Source organism: Camponotus vicinus, unplaced genomic scaffold (genome assembly GCF_025532165.1).
Source record: "Camponotus vicinus isolate PSW18456_S1 unplaced genomic scaffold, iyCamVici1.0 SCAF_12, whole genome shotgun sequence".
Taxonomy (NCBI): Eukaryota; Metazoa; Arthropoda; class Insecta; order Hymenoptera; family Formicidae; genus Camponotus; species Camponotus vicinus.
Genome location: NW_028141948.1, coordinates 10623600 through 10640203, shown reverse-complemented (window position 1 = coordinate 10640203; position 16604 = coordinate 10623600). Strand labels below are relative to the sequence as shown.

The 16604-nt window shown below is 28.1% G+C and overlaps 1 protein-coding gene across 1 annotated transcript in view; it reads left to right on the top strand.

The window, feature by feature from the left end:
- The first annotated feature begins 78 nt into the window (after positions 1–78).
- The window catches only part of LOC145962657 (uncharacterized), a 32986-nt gene continuing 16460 nt past the window's right edge, over positions 79–16604 (top strand). Inside the window, exon 1 of the mRNA XM_083083872.1 lies at positions 79–595. Coding sequence (XP_082939998.1) covers positions 541–595 — 55 coding nt within the window. The 5' untranslated portion in view covers positions 79–540. The remainder of the gene's footprint in view (positions 596–16604) is intronic.

The window sequence follows — 16604 nt, the reverse complement described above, 5'->3', positions numbered from 1 at the left end:
GGGTACGTATGTGCGCGTTTACGCGAGAGAGTGCGCGAAGCGTGACGGGAGGTGGACGTTGTCGGGAGGGGCGAGGTGGGGACCGCAGTGTGCGGTCGTCGTTCGAGCAGGGTGGGTTACGTATCAGAATCGTTCGTCGCGTTCGCGAATCGAGGGCTCGTGCCTTTTCACGAGAGGAGCTTGCCGTGTCACGTTATAACATATATACGAACGAACGAGCGCAAAATCGCGAGAGCTTTACCGCCGTTTCGATCGACGAACTAACGAACGAACGAACGAAGCAACGAGCTCGCGAGCGACGACGACGACGACTCCGGCGTGGATTCGCACGGTTATCGCGATGCTACCACCGAGGTAGTCCGCGAATCGAGGGGATCCGCGCGCGATGACGATCTCGGCCCGTCGAGCGTTCCCGTTCCCGTCTTAGAAGAGGAACGAGGGCTCGACCGAAAGAGCAACCGAAAGACTGATCTCGTAGCGGTGCAGGACGAGGGCGCAGAGGCGGAAGAGAGACGGTAGTGGCGCGGGTGACTGCGAGAGATGGGCAAGAAGGGTTCCAAGCGGAAGACCCGATGGAGAACTCTGAGCATCGGTGGTGAGTAATTTCCCGTCTCTACCCCCTCCTGTTGTTCCTTCTTTCTCGCTCATCGCGCCGCCGTCTCGTGTCTCGCGTAACATTTTCCTCGCGAGCGAAGAACAATTCCATGAGAGACGTAAAGTGTACGGCCGGTCATCGATCAACGAGCGCGCGAGATGTCGGAGCGAAAAAGAGGGAGATAGAAAGAGAGGAGAGGAGAGGACATTTCGCGTTATCGCGAGGTGCTGGCCTTCTTCGACCTTCGCGACTTTCAATCTGTCCCTTTTGCCTGTACAGTCGTACGTTTCCTCTACTGAAGATAAAGCGAGTCGTGTTGCCGAGCCTTCGAAGAGAGGAAAGGTAGATAAATATTATAACCGAGCGAAAATTTCGTACTTGCACGGTTATAATATTTTGTTACGAATCATGTATCCATGATTCGCAATAAAAAGATTTCCGATCGATCGCAGATAAATGCGAGAGATGCAGCTGAGAGAGACGGTATCCTCTTTCTTTTCCGACAATTTTTCCAGCGTGTTTCCAATACGTTCGGAACGTCCGATAGATCGCTTTCCAGGCTGGACGTTTTCGCGAGTCACGATTTTTATCCGCTATTGTCTCTGTAAAAAAAAAGAATGACGCAGCTCTAGCATAACAAACAAGGACGCGAGAGCGTTGTCTCTAGGACGAGGAACGAGGATTTTATACTACGCAACTCGCTCACATATGTTCCTGACCGTAGTAATAGAGGTCTGTCTATTAATCTTTCGTGAATGACATAAGCTTTCGGAAAACGATACGGAACGTTCGAGTTATTTAACGCTACCGAAATTTTTATATCCAGATGAAGAAGAAAGCTCTTGACATCTTTTGACTCTTTCGAAGGAAATGAAGTTTCTCAAAAATCTAACACGAATTATTCCTATTATTTTTATTCTTACCAAAGAAGCTGAACTTTTGATTTGCGAGAACGATGAACGAAGATTATATTCGTTTCACGTACGTTTCACGGTTCTAAATAAATAATACAACAACAGAGTAATAATAGATATTTATCTTTGACCTTTCTGGTGAAAAAGAGAATTTTAATTTATAAGACTCGATCTCCTACCAATCAATTGGCAATATATATATGCTATACTACTATATCTATGAATATCTATATTATAATGATCACCATCTGGCTGAAAATAGAGAATTAGTCGAACGTCAAAAGATGTTAATCAACATGACAGTTCCAACTGTAACAATGGAGAGATGTTTTCATCCTCCAAGCTTGCGCGAAAAGCGCAAGAGATTTACGGAAAAGTCCGACCCGAGTTATTTATTGTTCCCGGAAGTCAAATTTATCCAATTTGCGAAAATGCTGTTCTTTAGCGCATTGAAGATTGTAATCATAACGATGTCTTCAATCTCGCGCAAAGAGCCGGGAAGCCTTTGAGAAAACTCGACGCTCGAGTCAGGCTTATCATGATCGAGTCTTATTTCTTTATTTCGCAAGAAGAATCTTGAATATAAGATGACAACGTATAACTTTAATCATTCAACGTATCTTCATCTTACAATCTTGCGCAGAAAGTCCGAGGTCTTTTCATCAAATTTTATGATTTTTTTTATATTTATCGTTACCGATAATCCGAGTTCACATGCCGAGGGTTCTTCCGCTTGCAAATTCTCGTCTTCGAGTCCAACTCATGTCGCATCGATCCGCGCCCACCCTACCTACCTACCTGACTTTTCTCCTCCGTAACGTTACCGTACCTATTTACCCGCTTATGTTAGGCATACCGCGCGTAAGATCACGCTTTACACGCTACGACCTTCCCTCGTTGCTTGGCTCGTTCGTATAATACATTTCTTTCTTCGCGACGAAAGCTTGAACGGTGTTTATTACCTGCGGCTTATCCTTGATCGAAGTATGTCTCGACAGCTTCGATTTTCCGCTCTATTAATCTTTTATATTTAAAAAAGGAGCAAGAAAAAATTTAAAATATTAAATATAAAATAAAATTTAAAATTTAAAATATCTTCGATATATATATTTTATCTCAATATGTAGAATTATTCGTAATATTATCAATTGTAATAGTTCTTATCATATATATGTATGTATGTCTAATTTAGCCATAATCTTATGCAATATGGTTATGAATAATTATGAATAATAATTAAGAGAGATATAATACTGACAAATTTGAAGATGGACATATCGAAATTTACAATGTCTATTATAAAAGTCTACACACACACACACACACACACACACACACACACACACACACACACATATATATATATATATATATATATATATATATATATATATATATATAAAATACTGTAAATTTAATTTTCTCTTTTGAAAGATAGAGGTTTATTATTTTTTTTTCGATTTAGATACGTGTTGCGCACGTGAATGGACTCAAGGATATTGCGATATGTAAACATAACAGTTCTATAATACAGCGTATAATTTTTTTTGTGTTTATTCTAATTTTCGTCATATTAGATAAGATACATGGATCTTTACGTGATTGACTGTGTGCATATCAACTACGTAAAGGTTAAGAATAATAATAAGAAGAAAACATGTATGATTTTTATGGCAATAAAAATTATTTACGACATAATATGTGCAGATTTTAACACGCATATAATAATTATAGCAGAGTTGTATAGTGAGAAAACACTGCGCGAGTTCAGTATATATATATATATATATATATATATATATATATATAGCAGGGGATATAAATTTTCAAAATAAAATATTGCTAGAATATCAATTTTTATTTTCTAGATAACTTGTATCTGTGTTATATATGCTTTATATATATCTGTGTTATATTGCCTTTCACTTTAACAAATTTACACAATGAAAGAATTTTTTTTATAAACCTGTAAATTTTTTCCAGTTTATATGTTAAAAATATATATATAGAAAAATTAATTTTAATTGTATTTAAAAAATAGAATTTTAATCGTATTTAAAAAATAGAATCAAACACTTTGCAAATATCTTTAAAATATATTGCAATTAATTAATATTTATCACCACATGTTTTAAGACAACATATATGATTTATTATGGTATTTAAAGATAACTAAAGTTAACAATAAATGTGTCGGCATAAGTATACGTCTCTATGAAAATACTCTAAAAGCCAATCATATTTCGAAATAAAACGTAAATATACATATATATCCTATTTTGCAACAAATTATATATATATAAAATTGTACAATAACAAAATATCTTTAATTAGAAGAAGAGATAAAAGAATAAGAAAGAGAAAATAAAGACTGAAAGAAAGACTAAATTTTTGAAAACGATTTGTAAAGTTCTTTTCGTCCTCTATAATATCTTGTCCTCTAGTATCTTTTAACCATATTATTTCTGTTATGCTTTCTGGCTGGCATGATTGTAGTAATTTTCGTTAAATGAGGAAAAAATAAATAACACCAAAGATATAGATATTTATGTCTTCTCATTTCATATTTATTTCTATCTCACTATCTTAGTTTTTGAAACACAAAGAGATTATCTTGAAGCATAATTTTCTCTTTTTTCTCCTACGTGTATCTTTATAACGGATGGCTCCATCGATGCATATCGTCATCTATGTCTATTCAGCGACCCGATAACTTGAATGTAAACTCATTGTTAGTTATATGATGAGTGTTTTCTTTATTTCGTTCTTATCGTGCCTTTTTATAACGATATCTTGTATCAAATTTTTGCATTATTCTTTATCATTAATAAGTTTATTTGGAATAAGAATTAAATTGAGCAATACAATAAATTATAATAAATTTAATAGTCAATAATAAGTTATACAGTTATTTAAAAAAATGCATAATAATTGAGAATCATATTTAAAAATCAAATTAAACTTTAGGAATAATAATTGTAGTTTTATTTTATTGACAAAAATATTATCATATCGAAGAAAGTTTGCATATATGTTTCAGCTATCATAGTTATTAATATTATTCACAATTATAAATTTTATTATTATTTATTTATGCATTAGTATCTGTATAATTAATATCGTAATTATAATAGTCTATATTCGTATATTTTTAATTCATAATTATTTTTGAAGATTTCTATTTATATTTTTATATATTTATAGGAAAGAGAAATCGTAAAGTCTCAAGTATTATAATTTCGTCATCTACTATATATTATTATTACAAGAGAAAATTTTCTCGACTCAAACGCACGTCAATGATAACCAATACAAACATATTCGAGCACACTAGGTCAGAGCAATAATGTGCTGCACATCTCGATGTAGGAGCAATTGCCAAATGCCGTGTTTCATAACGTTGGGGAGGAGATACCTATATATACACATGTTATGTAGTAATTATAGTGAATAATCTCCAAAGCAGTGATGTTCAAACCGCGGACATCGTCGATTGCTTTAACATTTTGCGGCTTTATGATAATAAGCCTTTATTACTACAAGAGAAATTAAAATTATTTTTTAAATTGACGTTTCCAGTTACATAAGAATATATTTGTTAGTGTGACTGCAATTCCACAAAAAAATTAAACATCTAATTATTATTCTTGCACAATGTAACACAATGTTTATTATAAGAATAAGGATATTACAAGATATCTTATAATAATGGATTTATTATAAGATTATATTTCATAATTCTTGCATATATATAAAGTACTTATTTATGAATAAATTAATGCTGTTTTTCCTAAGAATTTATCTGTAAATTCATTATCTCTAAAAAAGAATATTTAATATTTAAATATAATAATCTAAGAAAATATTTAAATATAATATATTAAATACGTAAACGAATGAAAAAAATAAGGCTATATATTATTATAGAAATATTTATTTCTACTTTTAATTATATAAAAAAAAAACAAATCAAGAATTAGATATTTTTTTATATTTAATAGTAGCTTCTGATTTCTCGCATTAAGCACTTAAAATTTGGATCTTATCGGCACAATAATTTTATTCAAGTTGCTATTGTGATTAGATTAAAATATGTATGATATCGAAACTAGTTAATAACTATTTTCTTTTGAGTAAAAAAAGAATAGAAGAATTATTGTAACTGACGAACTTCTCCAAGAAGTGTTAAATAATAATTTAATCGAAAATTGATTATTTACTAGACAAAGAAGGAAGTGCGATGATCTCAAGATTTGGAAGTTCGCCAATTTATTGTATGAATATTTAGTAAACTTGTGATGAATTATGGCTTAACAACAGAATACAGTTCTAAATAAAACCATTTTATTGCTTGCAGTTTATTTAATAGATGCAATATATATACAGGGTGTCCGATTCGTGAGGGACCAAACGAAAAGTGATGATAGATTGGGTCAAACTAAGAAGAAAAGTCCTCTACGATTTTGCAAAATTCGCAATAATTATTAAGTAATAAGCAAAAATGTCACATGAAGGTTTAATTTTTTAAATGGAACCTCCTATTTTTTATTATGTATTCTTATAGCTTATCTCGAGAGCTTTCCGAAACACTATAATAAAGTATTTCTTCATTGAGTACTTTTCGAGTTATGAGGCTTGAAATAATTTCTTAATTTTACATACACCATAAAATATCTAGTAAAATATTCATTTTTCGATTATCTTACCTTAATACTTTTATATGCAAAATAATGAGAGGAATCAACTGGTGTAAACAAAAACATAGTTGTTTTTAAGAAAAAATATGTAATTGTTAATTGCAAATTACATTTTTTTTTAAAAACAACTATGTTTTTTCTTTACACCAATTGATTCCTCTCATTGTTTTATATATAAAAGTATTAAGGTAAGATAATCGAAAAATGAATATTTTACTAGATATTTTATGGTTTATGTAAAATTAAGAAATTATTTCAAGCCTCATAACTCGAAAAGTACTCAATGAAGAAATACTTTATTATAGTGTTTTGGAAAGCTCTCGAGATAAGCTATAAGAATACATAATAAAAAATAGGGGGTTCCATTTAAAAAATTAAAGGTAACCTTCATGTGACATTTTTGCTTATTACTTAATAATTATTGCGAATTTTGCAAAATGGTAGAGGACTTTTCTTCTTAGTTTGACCCAATCTATCATCGCTTTTCGTTTGGTCCCTCACGAATCGGACACCCTGTGTATATATATATATATATATATATATATATATATATATATATATATATATTCATTCATATATATATTCTGTGTGTATATATATATATATATATATATATATATATATATATATATCAATTAAAATAAAAATGTTTTAAAATGAGAATATATATATATATATATATATATATATATATATATATATATATATTCTCATTTTAAAACATTTTTATTTTAATTGATATACATACATATTGTGGAAAATTCTTTGTATCCTTGAGATTTACTTTCTTTATCAAACGTAACATATTTTATTTGAAAAAATTTTTGTAAAAGTAAAAAATTAATGATTCTTATTATGATTATATCATCATTATATAATATACACACTAATGGAAGTGACTAATTTATTCCGATGATCTTGTGTGATGAAATGATTGACCTCTGGCGCCTCATGCAGTTCTGCAATCTTCGAAAATATTTACAGAAAGAGCGAGAAATAGCATAATAATTTTAGTAAAAACTATCATTTCCGAAATAAATTATCTTTTATCATCACTCTTTTTTGAAATTATAAATATATAAAAGCATTATTAACTATAAACTAGAGAATATTGAATAAAAATTTGTATTGTCGGATTATATAACATAAATTATATAAGTTTTTTGTATCAATAAATAATGGGGTTTTTGTAATAGAATTTTATTCTTGTGTAATAAATAATATTTATTGCAGAAATTAATCATGAAACTAAAATTGGTATACATGTTAAAACATTATATAATATTAAAATATTTGTATTTACTTGGAATGATAACTTTTTATTGTACGTCTATTTTTATTATTTATATAATACGTTTAAATTTATCGCGTTTTATTGTTGGTTAATTTCAAAGTTTCAATTTTATATATCTTTTAGTAATATCTAGCAAATTCTATAAATTTGTCATACTTTCAATGATCATTCCGTTAAAAGCAATAACAACTGAGAATAGTTGCGCTTCATAAAAGTTCGCATTATAAAGATGAGATAAAAGACTTCGCGGGAATCGCATTGCGAGGTTCTATGGTCGAGAGAGGGAAACTCCCGTTCGACTCGATACCGGAGCAAATCAATAGTTAGGCGTCGTGTCTCGATCGTCGTCATACCATGTATAGGAAATGAAATGCCTCGTCGGGCTAATGTCCTTGGATGAAATACAAAACAAACCTCAACCAGAGCAATCATTACTGCTTCATTCTTCCCTCGAGAAATCTCGCAGTTTGTATTTTCTGACGGATGGAATTTCTAAATTCAAGCGATAATTGGTTGCGTCTATAATAAAAAAATAACGACAGAAAATTTAGCTCGATGTATATTTTATTCAGAAATATCCGGACATTTTTCACAGATATCGATTTCTCTAATATTTCTCTAATAAATCATCGCCATTTCTAATTAAGAATATTTAAATTTTTTAAAATGTCGGCATTTTCTTCATATCTCCTGTAGAAATAAAAGAATTCTTTTTTTAAGTAAATTAATGAAAGGTGCACAAATCACTATACACATAATTAATATATATTATAGAAAGATTAAAGATATTCTCCCGAATTATTCTTGAATATTAAAATATTTATTTAACATATTCAGTATGCAAGATATTTTTTAGTCGATATCATATTCTCCTCGATTTTATCAGGATTTTTAGTCAATATGGCAGATAAAATGCTCACATAAAAAGTACTCACTATGACAATTAAAATATTCGACTATGTATTAATATATATTTAATTATATAGTAAGTATATGGATTTTTCGAAAGTTCTGAGAGGGATTTTTTTGATTAACAAATTATCCATCTAAAATTTCTGTGCGTAAGCATGTAAACTTAAGAAACTCTCTTTCCCTGTCGGAGAATCGATTCTACTGGATCTTAAATTTCTTATATGCCAGCGGACATCGTGGCAGTGCAGACTGCTATAGTACCATAAGTGATCGACTCTTACTACTGCGAATATATATGCTACATTTCTCTATGCGCGCGTCTCTTGCTGGCATGTGAGTTTGTCGAGAGAGTGAGATTATCTCTTTGTACTTGCAATGCAAATATATCCGCGTATAAATCCTCATTGTTTTTTTCCGCACATGTGAATCTAATATTCAATAATTATACATTTATGATTAAGAATTTACAAGTAATAAATAAGCTTTCGAAATATTTTCAATAAATTTTTGTAAAATTATTATTACATTTTTAAATTACTCTCTTCAATGTTTATATTAAAAATTAATTAATTATGTATAATCTATATATAAAACATTAATGCAAAAATAAAAAGATAAACTAAGTTAAACTTGTTAAAATAGCACGAAATGTATTATTTAATTACCGAATTCATTTTGTGATAAAATGAAATCTTTTGTTAAACTTGCAACGCAAATACATCTACATAATTAATAAATTTTCACTACATGTACATGTCAACTAGATTCTAATAAACGATGAGGATTTATCGAATAAATAAGATTTAATCTTTCTCTTGCACCTTTTAATATTTAAATAAGTTTTATGAATATAAAAGAATCTTTTTAAAATGCAATCTTATATAAAAATTTATTTTATATAATCTGATAACTTTCCTTAACTTATTATTATTATTTAATTACTTTTATTTATATTTATTTATCCAGTTACTCTTGTTTCCTTTATTAATATTATTTATATATTAGTATTTGTCTCTTATTTATTATTTTACACTTTTTATCTTTTATAAAATTCACACGAAATTTATTGTTTTTTTCTTTTTTATTAATGTAAGAATATAGAAAAAGACGAATAAATTTGTTAATCAACTCAATATTTTTGTATTGAAAAAATATCTCAATACTCTAATATATTGTATTTTTTCATTGCATTATTGATTAAACTTATATATTTCATATTTAAGTAATAAAAAGTATTGATATCTAAACAAAATTATTTTTTAACATTAGCAGGTAAAATGAACGTTTTTATTAATATGAGAGGTTTGATGCAAGTGCGAGAAAGTTAAATATAACATTGACAAAATAGAAAGAAGAAGGTAAATATAACATTAATAGAAGAGAAAAATAAAGAATATGGATGTGCATGTACGTATGCACGTGTATCCGTGGATAGAAGCTGCGTCGCGTGATCCATTACGTAAAGCTTCTACAGCACATTTTCCACCGAACGTCGAACCTAATATGAGTAGTCTATTTTAGAAAAGACATGAGACACAAATTACGAAACACAATGGATTAAAATAAGACATTAGGATAAATTAATATATTTGTTTTTAAATCCTTTATAAAGTTGAGATAATTAAAAAATTATAATTAAGATGAAATATATTAATAAGGGAGATCACACATAGCAAAATCATATATCAAATATAATATTTTATTAACAAATAAACAAGTGATTTTTCTTTGTTAATCAAATTATTTCTTTTTTTTATGTAGCTATAGTAAAATACTTAAAAAATTTACAAGAAAATATATCTCTCTCTTAATTTTTTCTATGGAAAGGCCCATAATTTTGAAATAAAATGCTACATTTAAAAATTAAGTTTCTCTTATTAAATTAATCTTAAACAATTTATTTTTATTTATTTATTAGTGTAAAAGCTATATATAGAGAAAATACGAATTTTGAGTTTTATTTATTTGTTTCAATATATATTATAAATATAAAATATACATATATTAATGAAAATCAATAAAAAGGATGGAAAATTTAAATAGAATTGTATATATCATAGTGATTCATATTTACAGTAATTTAAAAAACATTAGAAGTAATTATGCTAATTTTGCTAATAAAAAGTATATGTTACTTATAATAATTACGTAACTAATTCATTTAGTATAATGGCTTTATTCTCAAAATGGATAAAATAATTGACGCAAATGTTTTGAACGATAAGAATATTTATAGTACTTCATATTATAATAAAGCAAATGCATTTTTAAACATCACATAATCACTATTACATAAGCAATGTATAATTTTATAATTACACTTTATTAAGATATCCTTGAATAAAGTTAAAGCATTCTATTATATACTAGATATTACATTTAATTGCAATTCCTAAAACTTCATAGCTTTCCGTAATATGACTACATTCATTTGATTTATCATGTTTTGAGATCAATCGTTTCGCTCCAATTAAAACATATTCACAGAGCCATTAAATTGAGCTACGCAAGAAAGATAAGAAAGAGACAGAGAGAGAGAGAGAGAGAGAGAGGGAGAAAAAAAGAGAGAGAGAAAGATAGAGACGATATATAATTGATCCTCTTATATAATTGATTCAATTTAAACAGATGGAAAATATTTCTCTTTCTGAAATAAAAATATTATCATCGAAAACATCATTGCGTAAAACCCGCTATTTTTCGCTCGCACCAGCGTGATGTTTCGCAAATACATAGAATCAACAAATCAACTAATAATAAGCAACAGCATATGTGAAAAAATAATATTATTTTCTCTCTTCTCTTCTTTGCGTGCATTGCATCGGATGCGGGCAAAGTTTCCACACGTAGCACGTGCTGAAGATCGTAGACCTTCCTGACGTTTGTACGGATTACGTAACTTCGACTTCGTCGCGCTTACCGGTAAGAAAATGCAGCTTTACGTACGTACGTCGAGAGCAGCGCTCGCGTTGCGTGTATGTGTGTCATCGTACACCACGAATACATACGTATTGACGATATATGTATATGCGCACACATCGACTGGTAGAAGTGCGTGAAACGGAAAGCCGCGAGTTCAGGTTATGAATAGCACGTGAGTGACCACGAGGTTCTCGTCACATGCTCGCACCTCATGAGCACGGGCAAATTTTTCGAGGCATTCGACGGATGTCAACGAATGGCATGTCCGCATGATTTTGAGTCAACAGCAGCATTTTCGGATTGATCTTACATAATACAACCTTTCGTATTTAAACTTCGAATATTGAAAAATGTCATTCTATTCAGATTTGCATCGCAAGTTTCTTGCGTTTTTTTGTTTCCTTGGATTCTTTGATCACTTTAAGAATAAATCTTTCTTCTTTTGTGAAAATTTATTTTATTAGTATAATATATGTGTGCATATATATGTACATACAAAAGAAGAAAAAGTCTGTTTTATTTATTTTTTACTAAGTTATTTAACACTTTTTTTTCCTTTTAGATTTATGTATTCTTAAACTGATATAATTATGATTATTAATTAAAAATTTTATGTAAAACTTTAAAAATAAAATCTATTAATATTGTAAAAAAAAGAAAATGTATAATATTCTCTATTTTTAATTTTGTAACTTATTTTACAAAATGTTTAGATTTTTATTCGTATAATAATTCGGAAATTACACTAATTCCTCGATTTTTATAAAGATAAAACTATCTCCAGTTAGTCCAAGCATCTGTATATAAAATATCTATATATAATATAAATATCTATGTATAAAATATCTATATATAAAATAAAGATTCGAAAATCTTTTGCCTTGAAAAAAATTATTCTTTTCAAATTTTTATTTTATCAATAGTTATACATACTTATAAATCCTCTTTTTTCGGACAGGATCAGACATATAAATAATGCACTGCAAAAGAGATTTAAATTTAATAAAGAGAGAGAAAAAAGAAAACAATAAAACATAAAGAGATTGATATTATAAAATTGCATATATACGCATAATTATCATATCACGAAGAAAAATCTTGCAAAACATTTGTTAAACAAAATATAATCAAATTAAATTATTTAGAGCAATCTAGAATCACACATAAAATGATGAAGAATTCTCATTTTATCACAATTTTATTTTTATTGAATATGCAAAGAAGAACGAAGAATATTTTTTCCCCTCTGTCATATTAATTAATCTTTAATTTATTTTTTTTCCGCGAAAATGTACAATCTTCTTACACAACAAATGATGAATTGGGTATTAATCAAACAGAAAATTAATTTAGTTTAAGAAAATAACAAGAATTTTTATTGCTTTCTAAAAATACTTGTGTGCAATAAGATTGTAAATAAAAGCATAGTAAAAGATATACAGGATGTTTCAGAGATTGCTCGCCTAAAATTTTAATAAATTAATAAATATTTTACTTACAATTTTTATAATTTGAATAAAAATCTTGTCTTTTAATATTTTGTTTAATGAATAACCAAATCTCTCTACATCGGTTTTTATAATAATGTTCAAAATTTCCAGTAAGCCATTCTGTGGTACTCGCTATATTAACATCCATGACATCTAAGAGCATTCATTGCCGAACTCAAAGTTAAAGTACTGAAAATGTCGGTAGTGTCTAGGAATGTTAATAATAGATTTGCAATAAGAGAATTGCGCGTGTCACGTTTGCACGCGGCGTGTTCTGCAGAACACATTTGGATCTTACGTGCTATTTTTGCCTATTGATACTATCCACCACACGTATGGTCTTCATTCGTCATGTCCGTCGCCTGTTTTACTCTAGAATAGTTATTTTATGGTCCTTTAAGCATCAAACTCGTAACGATATCAGTGATTTAATGCTCCTCGCTCTGGCAAACGTTGCTTCTAGCTGTAAATCTAGTTGGACTAGCTATTAGTCTTGTTCTTTTGTAGATATTTTCTACTATCTCCTTCGTCATACCTTGAAAGGTCAAGGAACTTTTTGGACCATTTGCCAATTCTACTGTTAATGTAACAGTACTGTTAATGTAACATTTCTATCAATGACATGTATATATATATATATATATATATATATATATATATATATATATATATAATACTAAACTGTTAAAATTGCAGAAGAGAAATTAAAAATGTTTGACATTTTTAATGAACCGTGTAATATCTTCGATGAAAATTTTTTCATCTACTATTGATTGCATTACGCAAGGTATTTTTAGTAATGTGATACTTTTAAAATTAATATTGTCAAATTAATATTGTCGTAATTGTCGTAAAATCTATATAATTAATATAGATTTCAAATCAATTCATAATGGATATTTTGTGCAATTTAATTGCCAAAGAAGGAGACTTATAATACTTTACAGGATTTATTGATTATATACATATATGTATTTAACATATTGTCTTCCAAAATTATATTTTAATTTATATATGATGTTTCTTAAAAGACGTATTTTTTAGTATTGATAAAGACTATTTTCAAGTATGAATCAAGTTGACATAAGGATTAATTCTGATAAGATGTTTGCGTTTCAAGGGTTACATAATACTTTCATTGTTTCGCATACCATCAAGTATAATCAGTGTTATGCGACGATTCGTTGAATATCGTACCATGTTATACCAGCTTGTAAATTTGATATTTAATCTGTTACGCACTTTAAAGATATATATTCTATAGATATCAAAGTGTGTGCGCGGCTTGATCAAAAGAAAATAATATAAACTTGGATTATTTTGCTAAAAACAGTTTATATAATTAAGAAACGTAAACAATTTATATAATTCACTATTTTTTATATGTTTTTTCGATATATTTGTGTTAAAAAAAAACAAGTGCATTTTTCGTAGATTAGATAGAAATGACTATTACACGACTATTCAATAATATTTATTTATATATAATTGCAAATATATTCATGTGTATGATCAAATTATTTGAAATAAATTTTAAATATATACACCATATAGTATATAATATATAATATATATAATATATAATACGTATATAATATATAATATATTGTACGTATATATAAATGGGAATGTGTAGACAGTATATTTTATTATTAATGCTGCATGCTCACAGTTATTCTCACAATGTATCCAATTTGAATTTTTAATAATAAGAATACAGACATAATCCCCGAGCTAACTTTGTCAATATTAACGTTTCGTCGAGACTATATTATTATTTCTCATTTTATAACAGTAAATAATTCATATTTAACCAAAATTATGCATATTTAACAAAAATTAATTTTAGGATTTTTTTTTTATATATATTTGAAGTTGTATCGAAAAAAATATTTTAAAATATAAGAATTCTATATTATTGATTTTGAAATTTAATTGATAATCAATATCAGTTTACTTTACTATTAAAAAAAAACTTTTTAGATATGGTAGATATCGATAGGATCGGATATTAAGAATCCACTAAAATTATAAGGATTTTAATCAATAGATTAATCAGTAGATTATAATAATGATTGATATGTATTTTTATATAATATTTATAATATTTTATAATATTATGTAATATATTTTATATATATTATAATATTTTTTAAACAATATATATATATATATATATATATATATATATATATATATATATAAATCACTTATTTAAAACTAAAATAATAGTGTAAAAAGTTAAGTTTTATTAATAAAATTTTTTTATTTTGATTATACATTTCTCACGATATATTTCTCTTAATTTCCTTAAATAAAAAACGCGGTTTTCTTTAAACTAAAAGATACCATTTCCTCCACTAATCATTTATATAGCTCTTAAGAAAATGATAAAAAACCATAATTTGAAACTTTCAGTGTGTTTGGTAGATATTACCGAAGGTTGTCATAATATATTTTTTGTGGTTGACTTACCACACATGTCTGGAGATTTAAAAAAAGATCAAGTTACAAGGTGTTACAAAAAACATCCTAGATTTCTGCGCTATATCTTTGAATTTCTTAAATCGTAGACTTTTTATATATATTTATTACACTACATTTTTTTTCTATATGTGAATAACAATAAATAATAATTTTATTTTACACATTATAAATAATAATAAATTCGATAAAACTTATTGTAATGACTGGATTTGTTAAGTATTATCATATTCATGCTGCAACTGCGTAAATAAATTTGACAAGATTTATTATTTTTTGTGAAGATTATTAAACATACTAATATATATTGAATTGAAAATCATATATTATTATTAACATAACTTAAAATACAAATTAAGACTTAAATATTAATTAGTAACAATACCTATCGAATATTATCTATTTACTTAGGAGACCGCGCGTATAATATGATAACGTTTTTGAGATTGCATGTTTTTAATAGATTTGAAGACCGAGATACGTACAGTACAAGCCGTAAAGTTGGAGACAAAGTTCTATACCAGTTCGAAGAACTTTGTTCGCGTTACGTCTCGCACTTTGAGGTGTGATAACTAGTTAAATAACCAGGTCATATATTATTTCTACGCGCTGCGCTTAAAACCGTACAGCTGTACATACGCTTCATTTCAGCACGATATCCAAACGTGTACAAAAGATATCGGAAATTAAATTTATAGAAATCGAATTGCGTATAGAGCATCTGTTCTATGTTTTTGACAATGTGCCTAGGCCGTTCTATAACAGTCCGATGTTCCAAACCATTATGTTTCGACTATTCGTGAGGCATCTCAACCTGCCACGAGGACGAGCAAAGTGCGTTCGTCGTTTCATCATTCACCTCGACCGTTCCGTTTATGACCGCTGTCGAAATGACAGACATATGCCTCTTGTAAATTGAATTTTAGTCTCTCATATCAAATTCATTACCTTTGTTAACTTGATATTTTCATTATTGTACTAGAAATCAAATACTGTCATTTTATGATTAATTATGATTAATTTATTATTCTAATCTCGAATATATTGCTTCTATCAATTAGCAAAAAATTCATATTAAAGAGAGATAGAATATTCATTTAATATTATATATTAATATTTCCGCCGTTTCCGAAAAACATTTTTTTTATAGCGAATTAGAAGCATAAAATCAATCAATATCAGAATTAATTGCTCAAAGACACTGGAAATACATCTTTAAAATATCATATTTTTCAACATAAAACATTTTAAATTTCAAAATCGAAGGAATAATTGTATATTAATTTATTCGTGTAT